The sequence below is a fragment of the Coprinopsis cinerea genome (genome assembly GCF_000182895.1).
Source record: "Coprinopsis cinerea okayama7#130 chromosome 8 map unlocalized cont3.8, whole genome shotgun sequence".
NCBI classification, from domain to species: Eukaryota; Fungi; Basidiomycota; class Agaricomycetes; order Agaricales; family Psathyrellaceae; genus Coprinopsis; species Coprinopsis cinerea.
Window position 1 is genome coordinate 313,146 of NW_003307537.1, and position 13,828 is coordinate 326,973.

The window sequence follows — 13,828 nt, forward strand, 5'->3', positions numbered from 1 at the left end:
AACCCTGAAACGCCGGCACCATGTCGTTGCGCAATGCGGTGGGCGGACTTACTAAATCAGGCATGAGCGCTGAGCTGGGTTCACACGGGTGTCAGCTGCGCGCGCCGTGACAGCGCTATCAAAGTCGTGACGCGGGTTGGGTTCGTACCATGACGGAGTCTGACTCCAGAGCAATTTTTTCTGTAACGCGCGAAGCTGGATACCTACAGAAAGATAGTAAGAAAAACGGGCATATCTGAGCGATGAAGATGCATTGACCAATTGTCATGATCAGATATTGCATCCAGAAGAATGCTGATAGTCGCGTCTGAACCGTGCCGACAACCCAATCTCCCGCCCGCTGCGACCAATTCGAGGTATGTAAAAGGAGGGAAGCATGTACGGAGTCATCCTGAGCAACTCTTGGCCATGGCAGGGACACGTTGGAGCCCTGACTCCTGACCTCGAGGTTTGATCCCCAATGCAAGCTGTGATCAATTATCTCCTCGTGGCTCGCTGGACACCCAAAAGGGATGGAGAGGGACGTGACAGAGGAGATATAAAGGGAGAGCGGACGTTGGACAGGGTTGCATCGCGTCGTTCGTTGCGAGACCGCCTTCTGCAGCTTCCGAGTCATCGAACTCGACGTTGACAAAGCCGCGATTTTGGTTCTATTCGTCTCTCGATTTATCCCTTCTCTGCAAGAAATGTGTTCGTTCATCACGATGGAGGATACTGCTGCAACTGTGGACTACACCGTCGTCCACCCTATGCCAGGCCACGGCAAACCGCTCGACTACACCCCCAAGAAGGGCGAAGACCCGCTCTATATCGGGGATCCTTTCCCCTCTGCTCTGTCGCCTGACGATATTGACGAAGGAGGGCGTGCAATGTGAGTAGATGAGTTGATCCCGTTTCTTCATCGCTTCGCGTGTTGGATGTGCTGATTAAAGTTTGGTGTAGCTTGCCATTGACGACGTTGAGAGAGTTTAGCATGTTGCAATTCATGAATGCGATTACTGATAAAGAGGATTGGCATATCAAGGTGTGTGTCGAGGTTGCGTTTTGGGAGATGGAGGATTGAGCTTACTGGGTTGATCAGGTACTCGATGACGAGATTGCGAATAAGTGGAAGACTGAGGCCACCGAAGCTGCTCGAGCTGCTCTGCGCAGGCAATGGGGGACGGAGCGAAATCTAACTTCTGATACCACGGGAACACAAGTACGGGAGCCTGTCTCTACTAGTGAAGATGATAGTGCTGAAACTAGAGATAACCAGGGTGGAGAGCCGGTGCAAGATGGCGGTGATAATGACCGGGAGGACGAAGAAAGCGACGACGGCAACGGCAACGGGAACAACAACGCCAACCTCGACGCATGGCCCATCTACACCGTCCGGCGCGACGAATCGGCTATGACGCCCGCCATGGCCGACTTTTGCATCGAGGAACTGCGACATAAAGCCCGCTCTTTCCAGAACTCGCCCAACGGCGCGATCGTGGTGTACAACGGGAACGTCGTCAAGTCCGATACGGCTGTCCCAGCACAGGTGAAGGCTGCCTTGCAAAAGGCGGTTGAACCGCTCGAGAATGTGCCGGCTCAGCACAAGGATTGGCACCCGGGTTCTGATCAGCAGGTGTTGGACCTCGTGCACCCCAGCTTGTTCCCCCTGGTGTATGGCAAGTCCAAGGTCCTCCCCGTGGGTGCTAAGGTGACCAGTTTGGAAGCTGGGGATGCGGTGAAGCGGTGCGGTGAAGGGGAGGTCCCTCCGGTTTCAGCGATGCCGGCTGAGGAACGAAGGGGTTACTGGAGTCAGCGAAACCAAAGGTCGAGGTTTAGCGACAAGTTCCAGTGGCTGCCTTGTGAGATGGATGTATCTGGTGATAGAGCCAAGTACGTCTCTCGTCTTTCTTTGGCTTCTTCATTCTAATTTGAATGATAGGATTCTTTCGTATATCAATAATTTGCATCCTGAACTGCATCAGGATTTGTATCGCGTCGTGGAGGATGTCATAACGGCCGCCATCCCCCTCTGGGACCTCACGCTTGCACCCCTCGCCGATAGCAGCTACGAATACCCTCAACGCATCGTCTACGATGGAGTCATACACGACCCTGATCCAGAATACATCCCTGATGACGAGGGAGGCCCAGGACCTACTGGTGAGGAAGACGAAGACGATGTGGACTGGTGGAATCTCCGGCAGGAATGGATCGAGAAGTTCAGGAGGGTCGTCCTTCCTGACGTCGAGGAGCCTTTTGATCCCGAGACGTTTGGGAGGACCCCTGCGCCGTTCTCGCTGAAGAACATTGGGAAGGGTGGGAGGCCCCTGCAGGTTATTGTGAAGCTTGCAAATATCGAGTTGACACCTGAGAAGCCGAGATATCCTGGGGGTACTTGGCATGTTGAGGGACAGCTGGTGAGTTTCGCTTTCTTGTATACATCACATGGAGGAGCATAACTGATGTTCTCGTCTTTTCAATCGCAGAACGAACGCATTGTCGCTACGGCACTATACTACTACTCGTCCTCAAACATCAGCCACTCTTCCCTCGCGTTCCGCCAACTCTCCGACCCCGAATCGACCAACGACACGTTCTACCCTCAAAGCGTGCACGACTGGCTCACCGACGTCTACGGTTGCGCGAACGAGGAAGGGGCCGTGCAGGACGTCGGGTCCGTCCTCACCCGTGAAGGGAGACTCCTGACGTTCCCCAACATTTTGCAGCATCAAGTCCAGCCGTTTGAGTTGGAGGATAAGACGAAACCGGGTGTTAGGAAGATTTTGGCGCTGTTTTTGGTGGATCCGCATGTGAGGGTGGTTAGTACGGCGCATGTGCCGGTACAGAGGATGGATTGGTGGAGGGGGGAGTTGGAGGGTGGACATGCCTCATCGTCGAATGCCAGTTCCTCTTCGAATGTCGGACCTGGACAAGGAGGAAATACGGCGGTGTTGAAGAAACTACCTGTGGAGTTGCAGGATCATGTGTATGAAGAGGTGGATGGGTTCCCGATTGGTCTCGCGGAGGCAAAGAAGTTGAGGGAGGAGCTCATGGAGGAGAGGAAGGCGTTTACTGTTGACCATGGGAAACTGTTTGGGAGTGGGGTTACGTTCTCGCTCTGTGAACATTAGGTGTAGTCAGTAGTACATGTAGTACTTTGAGTATCGGATGTAGCTGGGGAGGATTGTGTTTTTTGGTAATTGGTAATGTAATTCCGGTGACTGGAGGACTTGATTTGTGGGACATGGTAGGGCTTGACCATTTCCGAGCTCGAGATCTGGACTTCAGCCCGTCGCTCGACGCAAACCTCAAGGAATTGAACAGGTTTGGTTATACCGATGAATCCAATGGAGCATTTTGTTCAGGTTATGAAGCCCTTGGCGGGGTGATCATGTCTGGCAAAATGCGCACTTTCCCACGACGGTCGGCAACGCAAATTCAGGGGCGGGTTGATGTGACACGGGTTGTGTGCGTACTGCGATGTGGTCTGAAGGTAGGCAAGCGCGCGCTGAACACTTAGACTTCAAAGTTCATTGATGAACAGTCAATTTGACAATTTCAACTCTAGAAATTAAAAACCGTCACGATGATAGCTGATCCACCGCCAGCTTGTCTTGGTTCCTGTAACCGTGACTGCTTCAAAACCTGGCACATTTACCTCGTATTCTCGGCCCAGGATTTAGCGCCCGTCTGCGGATGGGAAACAGATTCAACTCCGCTGTCATGTCAGGATCATCAGTCATCTGACGACTCCGCTGAAGCCTCAAGAATGCTGTAGGGCGCCAAATCGGCTTGCCATCGAACCACCATCTCCCCACCCTCCTCTCACTTGAAAGACCTTTTCCTTTCTCTCCCGTCCAAGCGCCTCAGCCACGACAGCAACTTTAACCAACAGCTGTAATGGGCCAAGGCGTCTCGTTTCTGGTGAGTCGCGAGCGCTGGCCCCTTTTTTCGTCGATATCGATCGATGACCCCGTTTCTACGCAGAATGAACCTGAAGTGGACCCTCCAACGCCCGTAGGGGATCCTACCAGCTTTGATAGTGGCGGACAGCCAAGTAATCATCAACCTTGTCAGGTGAGGGAGAGAGCGTTCGCTGTCTTCATCGGGGGCGAGCGCTGAATTCCGCACAAGGGTCAGAGCGAGGATGATGTGGAACATTCCTCCGGTTTGAACAACGACGCCGAGCAGTCAAGTCTCTTTGAACAGGTCTGTCTCCTTCTCGGAACCTGGAAATCGCTAACGGGCACGCAATACTGTCATCGCACCATACCTCGGCCACCCCCATCTTTCGGCCACTTTTCCAGATCTCCTCAAAGTCGGTCAATTTCTTTCAAAATTTCTGTAGATACGGCCTATCCTGTACGTATTAATGATGAAAGTGAGTTTTATTTGAGCGAAATCGAGGAGGAAGTGAGGTTTCTGGAGGAGGGGTAAATGTCACGCTTTGTCACGCCTCGCCGAAGGAGCCGCTGATAACAGGACGAAATTGTGGGAACATCTGGTCGATTTACGGTCTCCGACGCGTCTTCTGTGGACGAAAGCTCGGAGTTTCAATTATAGCCTTAGCGGCAGGCTAATGCCGGATGTGACATTTGTGACAGTGGCCGAAAGATGGGGGTGGCCGAGGTATGGTGCGATGACAGTATTACGACAAACAGATAGCACGTGTATCACGATCTTCCACTGCCTCCGTGGTAGATCACCGCGAGGTTACTTTCCTCTCTCATATCCTGGACTTAGCACTTACTCGCCTATCGCAGGGGAGCGACTTCAGAGAAGCACCCTCCTCTTCCGCTGCAAGTGAGACCGAGTTCCAAGTCACCAAGGTACAGTCACGCTTTGGTTCCAGGTCGTCAAGGTCTGACCGTGATTTCTCCTCTTGGTCTAGGCGGAGGTCGGCCGAGCAGAAGATGCTGATATAACAACAATCACCTACCCACCACGGGCAGGTATCCCCGCGGTTCACATCTCTGGGGAGGCCAGAGTCTCAGGGAACTCCGTAATCGCTGGTGGAGATGTCATCATTAATAACTATACTGTTTCACCGAATGGTAGGTGCTTCCATTGGTCAATTACGGTCCCGATGGCTGAGATCTTTTAAGGGGAGTCCATCGATGGAAAGCTGAAGCAATCAAGGCTGGAAATCGCAGACTGGTTCGCACCCAACGTCAACGTCCACGCTATTCAACAGCAGAACTATGAGAAATGGACCGATGGAACACTTTCCTGGTTTACCGACTCGCCGGATTACCTGGGTTGGAAGGGTGGAAGACATCGCATCCTTTGGGGCACTGGAATTCGTAGGTCCGCAGTGCCTCTGCATGCCTGCCCATACTCATCTCCTCGTCGCAGCCGGGGCAGGAAAAACAATCCTTGCGTGAGTAGCCGCGCCATCTCCAACGGAAGGTTGCTGACAGTTTCACCAGTGCAAGAACCATTCGCGACCTTCAGAAGCTACAAGAAACTTCCTCCAAGAGGATTTGCGTCGTATTTGCGTACTGTCGGTATTCCGAACGATTGACAGTCAAGGACATACTCGAATCGCTCGTGAGGCAATTCATCGAATCTGACCCATCGCTTGCGGACCTCGTTGAGCCCCTCTGTTCTATGCACCAACGGAAGAAAACGCGGCCCACCCAAAAGGAGCTCTTGGACTTGTTACGGCAACTCGAGAGCCGATTCGACACTGTATTTTATGTTATCGACGGACTGGACGAGGCACTGGTTGACACCCAGTTCGACCTGATCCAGGCTATCAAGATCCTTCGAGGCCAGTTTGCATTGACATCGCGGCCGTTGAAGAGGCTCGAGGCGGGGCTCCCAAACCCCATGTTCTACTTGGTCACAGCAAATGATTCTGACATCGTCCTCCTCATTCAGAAGAAGGTGGAGCGGAACCCCGGCTTCAAAAGTCTCCTGGAGCAGCACTCCTACCTAGGTGAACTGGTCCGACGAATTTTAGACAAATCCAAGGGGATGTAAGTGGCTTCCTGAACTGTATCACGCGTCAGTGTTGATATTTTCTCCAGGTTCCTTCACGCAGCCCTCCAAATCGAAGTCGTTCAACACTCCGTCAGCATCGTGGCCCTTCAACGTACACTGGATAATTTTCCGACCAAACTTCGCGACATATATTCTCAAGCACTGGAGCGTATCAGTGACCAGGAGAAAGAAAATGCCGACCTCGCCAAACATGTCCTCCTGTGGCTGGTTTTTGGTCGCGAGGCGCTCTCATACCGCGAGTTGCAGTATGCCCTCAGCCTCACCCTTCCCGGCTACCCTGCCGGGATTGACAAGGACACCCTTCTGTCACTGTGTTGTGGGTTGGTCACCGTGGAAGCAAAGTCGGATCTCGTGCGCTTGGTCCGTAAGTGGTTCTTCGACCGCCACGTTCGAGCACCGCTGATGGGTATATCGCTCAGACTTCACTGCCCAGGATGCTCTAGCCCCCCTAGTGAAGGAACATATCCCAGACCCTCACGGTGTGCTCTTTAAGGCAGCAGCTGGACGCCTCGTTGACTGCGGTTTCGTTGACAATTCGGCGGGCCTGAAAACCGGATTCGACCTCCATACAGCACTCAAGCACCAACCATTTTGCAAGTATTCCTACGACCACTGGGGCTACCACGCGCGGAAGGCCATGGCGAATCCATCATCCGTTGATGCTGTGGTCGACTTCGTTCGCCAATGCAAGTCATTCCCGGTGGAATATTCGTGGCATCTCACATTGCTGTCCCCACTTCATATTGTGGCGCGTCATGGGCTTTGTGGCATTCTCGACGAAATTCTGGTGAAGGCTGCAGGGGGTAGCGTGACATTGCGCACGTGTGGGGCAAAGGAGCTCACCCCGTTGATGATAGCCTCGAGACACGGTCATGTAGAAGTGATTGATGGGCTACTGCGATACACCAGAAGTTCCGCATTGCGGTCTGTGTTGAGTGGCGAAGGACGACCAGGGAGGCATCTCTTCTTTAGGCAACTGAATCTTCGGGACTGTGTGGGGATGACGGCACTGATGCACGCATCGAGCGAAGGCCACGAAGGTGTCGTCCAACGGCTGCTCGCTCATAAGGACACCCAGATCAATCTCACCGACAGTGGTGGACGGACGGCATTCATGCACGCATCGGGAGCCGGCCGCGAAGGTGTCGTCCGACTGCTGCTCGCTCACAAGGACACCCAGGTCCATCTCACCGACGATCATGGATGGACGGCATTCATGCTCGCATCGAGCGAAGGCCGCGAAGGTGTTGTCCGACTGCTGCTCGCTCACAAGGACACCCAGGTCAATCTCACCGACGATCATGGATGGACGGCATTCATGCTCGCATCGAGCGAAGGCCGCGAAGGTGTTGTCCGACTGCTGCTCGCTCACAAGGACACCCAGGTCAATCTCACCGACAACGGTGGACGGACGGCATTCATGCAGGCATCGGGAGCCGGCCGCGAAGGTGTCGTCCGACTGCTGCTCGCTCACAAGGACACCCAGGTCCATCTCACCGACGATCATGGATGGACGGCATTCATGCTCGCATCGAGCGAAGGCCGCGAAGGTGTCGTCCGACTGCTGCTCGCTCACAAAGACACCCAGGTCAATCTCACCGACATCGATGGGCAGACGGCATTGATGCTCGCATTGAGAAATGGTCACGAAGGAACCATCCGACTTCTGCTCGCTCACAAAGACACCCAGGTCAATCTCACCAACAACAATGGATGGACGGCATTGATGCTCGCATCAAACAATGGCCACGAATGCGCCGTCCAACTCCTGCTTGCTCACCAGGACGCCCAGGTCAATCTCACCGACAACTATGGATGGACGGCACTGATGCATGCATTGCGCCGTGGACCGGATCTCCTCGAATACCCTTTTTACATGGGTCCGGAGCCATCACAACTGGGTGTTCTGAAACTCCTAGTGGACCGCAAGGTCGACGCCAACGCTGTCGACAAACATGGGGATACTGCACTGATTTTCGCCGCAAGGGACGGACGCAGAGAGGCTGTCTCTCTGCTCCTGCAGCACACAGGGATAGACGTTTACCACAGCAACAACAAGGGTGAAACAGCGCTTAGCATCGCTCGGAAGAGATATGTTAGAAGAAAGGGAAGCGATTACAAAGCCATCGTCCAGCTGCTTTCTGAGTACGAGCGACGCCCATCGTAATCTACGGACACCTTCATGATGGCAACATCTCTCCTTGGAGCGTACGTGAATTCACGCCTCCCGAGCGGTGCTGGCGAAGCTCAATTATGCCCCCGACGCAGGTCGTCCTATCCTTGTAGGACACACGACATTGACCACCCCCAAAATGTGTCCAAGAGGGATGGGCTATCGATTTGCTGACACTGACAGGTCTTTGAGTTTGTGTTCGAGAGGTCTATTGGTTACTGGTAAGGGTAATTCGAGAACGTATACTAGAAATTACCGATATTTTGCCCTATCGTCGTTTGGATTCTTTCTTTTCTTCCCTCTTCTTTCGTGTCCTACACTATACCAAGGTATTTAAATCATGTCACGAACAAACCTCGCAGCCTCTTTCTGGACAGCTCAAGGTACGTCAAGACAGATCCCGACCGTAGATCCAATTGTCAAAGTCGCACCAGCTTGACGCGCGAGTGGACACTGGAAGGTGGAGACGCGTTGATTGACGGCGCCAATACGCGGCGCGTTGGGGGTTTTTTCGTACCACGATGTGGTCTGACCAGGACATGGCTCAATGCCATTGCCAGTCTTCTGCGAGAACGTTCTATGAGCAGCGGGTAAGTGAATAGGCTTACTCGATTCAAAGTGTCCGATTGATGGTTTTGAGTATAGAATTCTATGTATGCAACCTGAAAACAATTACAATGACTCTCGTTCGTCCGCAATGCACTCGATAGGGTAAAGGCGGGGAGAACACAGACGCTAGTATCATGTCGAGTCATCCTTCTCGCTTCTGGGAACGGTTATCTTTGAACCCTAGCCACAGCCTTCGGCGCCCTAAACGCTAAATCGCCTCCGCCTTGATAGTCATCGACGACGACCCCCTCGTGGTATCGCTGGTCACTCAAAATGGTCGACAATGTACGAAGCGCTACCGTATAAAGGCCCGCGGCGTTGACGAGGGCACCGTTGTGCTGCATTGAAGTTCTGTCCCTGCATTTCTTCGCCTTGCCTTCGCTCGCCCACCTCCCCGCGGATTACGTCTGTCTTTATTCGCGACTCAATGTCCTCTGCTGCGACGACTCCGCCAGATTACAGCCTGGTTCATCCTGTCCCCGGGCTAGGAAAGGCCCTGGCTTACGAACCCAGGAAGGGGGAAGACCCATTGTATATTGGGACTCTCTTTCCATCTGCCCTTTCGTCTGGGGATCTCGACCAAGAAGGCCGTGCAATGTGAGTGGACCCCATGCCGTGTTCAACCCATTCCCAAAGTGCTGATGAGAGTTGTTCCTCTGGAATGATTGCAGACTCCCGCTGACGACGCTCCGCGAGTTCAGTATGTTGCAATTCATGAGCGCAATTACCGATAAGGAAAATTGGCATATCAAGGTGCGGTTGCATTCATTCCAATGACTTCGTCGTGTTTCGTCCTGAACTAGACTTTTTGCGTGGTTAGATCCTCGATGACGAGATTGCGAACAAGTGGAAGACCGAAGGCGTTGAAGCTGCTAGAGCTGCCCTTCTCAAGCAGTGGGCGACGGAGGATAGCAGATCTTCCTATGCCAGAAGTCAAGCACAGGACTGGGCCGAGGCTGGTGATGGGGGTGGAGAAGATGATTCAGGCTACCAAGACAGGGAATCCGGGGATGAAGGCGACAATACCGACGAAGAAGAAGAGGACGATGGCATCGACCAGGACCTTGAAAACGCCATCACCACCGCCCTCGAGCGATGGCCCATCTATACTGCACGACGAGACGAATCTGCCTTGACCGATACTATGGCCGATTTTTCCATTGCCGAACTACGTCACAAGGCTCGTTCATTCCAGAACTCGCCTAACGGAGCCATCGTTGTTGTCGTGATTAGATGGTCACACTAACCACTGCGCCAAAAAGGCGCCCATGTCCAGCTTAGGTGGACAGGCAGACCGTGGTATATAAGCACCATTCTATGTCATGATTTCGCCTGTTCATGACAGTTGTCTACAACGGCAATGTGGTCAAGTCGGATACTGCGGTGTCACCCGAAACCAAGACTGCACTCCAAAAGGCTGTTGAACCACTCGAGAACGTGCCCGATCAGCAGAAGGATTGGCATCCAGGTTCTGACGAGCAGGTTCTGGACCTCGTTCACCCTAGCCTGTTTCCGCTGGTATACAAAAAGACCAAGGTCCTCCCCGTGGGTGCCAAGGTCACGAGTCTTGAAGACTGCATCAAGCGATGCGGTGAAGGCACGCCAGTCACAGTCGCGGACGAGGCGCCTGAACCTTGGGTCGGAGGGAGCAGTGCTTCGGGGACGACCACCCCCTGGAGCGACAAGTTCCAGTGGCTGCCTTGTGAAGTAGACGTGTCGGACGATAGACCCAAGTATGTCTCTATCTCTTTCGACGAGCCTTTGCTGACTTGTGGATGTTGATAGGATTCTTTCGTACATCAACAACTTACATCCTGAGAAGCACCAGGATCTTTACCGTGTCATCGAGGACGTTATCGCTGGTGCCATTCCCCTTTGGGATCTCGCCCTCACGCCGCTCGCAGACCCCGACTTCAAGTACCACCAACGGATCACGTACGATCGCGTCCACTATGACCCTGACCCGGAGGAGATGTTTGAGGATGACGGGGGTCCTAAAGAGGGGGATGACTTGAACGAAAATATCGACTATTGGGATCTTAGACGAGAGTGGGAGACCCGGAATAGGAGGGTTGTTCTGCCCGATGTTGATAAACCTTTCGATCCAACGGACTTTGGACAACCAGCGCCATTCTCGCTCAAGGGTCTTATGAGGGACGGTCGGCCCCTCCAGATTATCGTCAAACTCGCCAATATTGTTCTTACGCCTGAGAAGCCGAGGTATGGTGGTGGGACTTGGCAGGTTGAAGGGAAATTGGTGGGTGCTCTCTTTCCAAATATCCATCCTTCTGGGATCATTGATGTCGAAGATGCCTCCCAGAACGAACATATCGTCGCCACAGCCATCTACTACTACTCATCCTCCAACATCACAACGTCCTCGCTTTCATTCCGCCAGCTCTCTGACGCCGAGGCTGCCAGCCAAGTTCGCTACCCTCAACACAACCATGACTGGTTGACGGATATCTTCGGAGGGTATGATGATGAGGGGTCAGTACAGGACGTAGGGAGTGTAGTCACGTCTGAAGGGCGTCTTCTCACCTTCCCTAACATACTCCAACACAAAGTCGAGCCGTTCTCGTTGGCGGACAAGAGTAAACCCGGTCACCGCAAGATCCTTGCTCTCTTCTTGGTTGATCCGCATATCCGGGTGATTAGTACGGCGCATGTGCCTGCCCAGCGGATTGATTGGTGGCGTGAAGAGCTGGAGAAGGATCAGGGCACTTCCACGAACAATGGGAAGGGATTACAGAAGTTGCCGGTTGAGCTGCGGGATTATGTTTATGAAGAGGTGGATGGATTCCCGATTAGCCTTGCGGAGGCCAAGGCACTCAGGGAGGAACTGATGGAGGAGAGGAAGAAGTTTGTGATTGATAATGGGGAGCTGTTCGAGAATGCGGTTACCTTCTCGCTCTGTGAACATTAGTTTGTGAAGCTGGACTATGTAGGGAGACCTGGGCCTTGTACGCGGTATCAAACATAGGGAGGATCACCTTTGCACTTGCTTTTCCCACTGGCCCCACCACCCTCTGGGCGTCTAATTGATGACCAAGCGCTTATTTGCCTTTCCAGGGTGAATAGAAAAAAAATCTAAGCATTACACATATCAACGAGTAGAGTATTCAGAGATATTGAAAAATAACGATACATCTTAGGCAACGTCCATCTGGTCATTATCCTCGTCCTCTGGAAACCCAGTCATACAATAACAATACTCGCTCCCACAATCCACAAGCTCCTCCGTCTCAACACCGTCCCAGACGACCTCTCCCACACACCGGCGCAGACTTTCCACCCTCTCCCTCGTCAGATTAATACACTGCTCAATCTTCAACACCTCCACCTTTCCCCCGTTATTCGCCCTGGCATGGATCATGGAAAAAAGCATATCGAAGAACATGGTATGATCCTCTTCCTCCCGTGCGATACACGGCGCCTCGGTGAACCGCACCCCCGCCAACGACAGCGACTTCAAGGATGGGAGGTAGGAACAGTGCGGGACGGCTCCCGAGTTGGGCTGTGGATTGAACGCGGGATCGTCGAGGAGGGCTGTGGTGAACCGGCCCAGTGCGGGGGCGGAGATGGCGATGTGTTCGACGAGAGGGCATCGGAGGAAGGAGGGTCTGAGTGCGATATCGAAGGATTCGAGGTGGATGGAGCGGACTTGGTGGAGGGGGATGCATTCGAGGAGGCGCGTTGCGGCGTTGCCTGGTTCTCTGCACCCCCTCCCCGAGAGCACAACCCGTCCCCGCTGGGCGTTGCCACCCTCTTCTTGGGCCACGTTGAAATCGACAGGCTGGGGGTATAGGGATATGACAGCCTTACGAGTGCCGTTCCCGATGGTAGTTCGGAGCCCCACGCTCTGTGGCGACAGCTACGTAACAGAAGGCTGTTGTCCAGGTATCGTCGAAGGGTTCAAAAGGTAGAAAGGCATAAATCGATCGCCTATGTCTTCCTCGATGTACGAGTGGTAGTCGAGTCTCAGCTCCGCCGAAACGGGAACAGCAATGTGCTTCATAAAGTCACTCCATTCCGCGGGCGAACCGTGCATACTCAACTTCTTTAGACGGGGGAAGCGTACGATTTGGTTGCGGTCGCTGGGTACGTCGCGGAAGGTTCGGATGGGGTAGTTGAGGTGCAATAGCTCGAGGTTGGGCATAACAGCGAGGATATCGAAGAGGGACTGAGGTGCAAAGGGACGCATGTGGAGGGGCTTTAACCAGATGAACTCAAAGTCGGTGAGGTTGGGGAGGAAGGGGGACGTCCACGAGAGGGTATAGTCGTACAAGCTGAGTTGTCGAAGGATGGAGCGCCGTTGGGGAATAGACGCATATCGTCGGCACGAGCTCGAATATCACAGGTGGTGTTCTCGAGTCCGAGTGACTTGAGGAGGGGCGCGGACGGGCCAAGGGACAGGAGACGCCCGTCGAGCGTGTCCGCCGTTCCGCACAAGGAGAGCTCCTCCAGCCGAGTGGTCTCGGAGGCGAGGGCCTTCCTAATCTCCTCCTCGACATCCGGATCCACCACCATAGATGGTTCTCCGCTCTCCAGATAAAGCTTTAACGGCGCCTGCTTCGAGTACCCGATCATCGTAGGCACCATAGCCAGCGGCACGTCCACATCAGATACATCGCTCCAAAACGTCGCCTGGTCCAACGCTGCGTACCTCCATCTTCGACAGACGCGGAGGATGGAAGTCCAAAGAAACTTGCTATCCCCGAGCGACGAGCGTATTTCTGCGAAGATTTTGCAGATGACTTCGGGTGGGGGACGCGAGACTGGGGAGAGCTCGTTCCGTTTGGTCTTGAGCTCGCGCATTCGAGCCTGAAATGCTGTGATTTGGTTCGCTATGGCCGATATCTCTTGGTCGAGCTGGGCACGAGATGCGTCGACGTTTTGGCGTGACGTGGTGGCCCCATAAACGTCACCATTGGCTACTAGCTGGAAGGCGGGAAATGACATGGTGACGCGCTAATATGTTGCCGTCAGACGCGTCGAGATCATAAGAAGAGAGACCTAAGGTTGGAGGGTCCTCAGACGAGATGGTATGAGCTGGCA

At 53.7% G+C, this 13,828-nt stretch overlaps 4 protein-coding genes across 4 annotated transcripts; 3 read left to right on the forward strand and 1 right to left on the reverse strand.

Moving 5' to 3' along the window:
• Nucleotides 1-704: 704 nt before the first annotated feature.
• On the forward strand, nucleotides 705-3,113 carry CC1G_05435 (hypothetical protein; the record flags this gene model as incomplete). The annotated part of the gene is made up of 5 exons (XM_001835421.2): nucleotides 705-871; nucleotides 943-1,024; nucleotides 1,082-1,872; nucleotides 1,922-2,399; nucleotides 2,469-3,113. The coding sequence occupies 5 exons, from the start codon at nucleotides 705-707 to the stop codon at nucleotides 3,111-3,113; spliced, it is 2,163 nt and encodes a 720-aa protein (XP_001835473.2).
• A 1,483-nt stretch (nucleotides 3,114-4,596) lies between these two features.
• On the forward strand, nucleotides 4,597-8,155 carry CC1G_05436 (ankyrin repeat domain-containing protein 50; the record flags this gene model as incomplete). Its single annotated transcript, XM_001835422.2, has 7 exons — nucleotides 4,597-4,611; nucleotides 4,874-5,036; nucleotides 5,088-5,285; nucleotides 5,338-5,362; nucleotides 5,412-5,963; nucleotides 6,015-6,352; nucleotides 6,408-8,155. 7 exons carry the CDS (start codon nucleotides 4,597-4,599, stop codon nucleotides 8,153-8,155), a joined length of 3,039 nt encoding a protein of 1,012 aa, XP_001835474.2.
• Nucleotides 8,156-9,197: 1,042 nt separating this feature from the next.
• CC1G_05437 (hypothetical protein) lies at nucleotides 9,198-11,696 on the forward strand (the record flags this gene model as incomplete). The annotated part of the gene is made up of 6 exons (XM_001835423.2): nucleotides 9,198-9,367; nucleotides 9,442-9,523; nucleotides 9,591-9,995; nucleotides 10,033-10,069; nucleotides 10,116-10,503; nucleotides 10,556-11,696. The coding sequence occupies 6 exons, from the start codon at nucleotides 9,198-9,200 to the stop codon at nucleotides 11,694-11,696; spliced, it is 2,223 nt and encodes a 740-aa protein (XP_001835475.2).
• Nucleotides 11,697-11,921: 225 nt separating this feature from the next.
• Nucleotides 11,922-13,732, reverse strand: CC1G_05438 (hypothetical protein; the record flags this gene model as incomplete). Its single annotated transcript, XM_001835424.2, has 3 exons — nucleotides 11,922-12,566; nucleotides 12,654-13,059; nucleotides 13,173-13,732. 3 exons carry the CDS (start codon nucleotides 13,730-13,732, stop codon nucleotides 11,922-11,924), a joined length of 1,611 nt encoding a protein of 536 aa, XP_001835476.2.
• Between the last annotated feature and the right edge of the window lie 96 nt (nucleotides 13,733-13,828).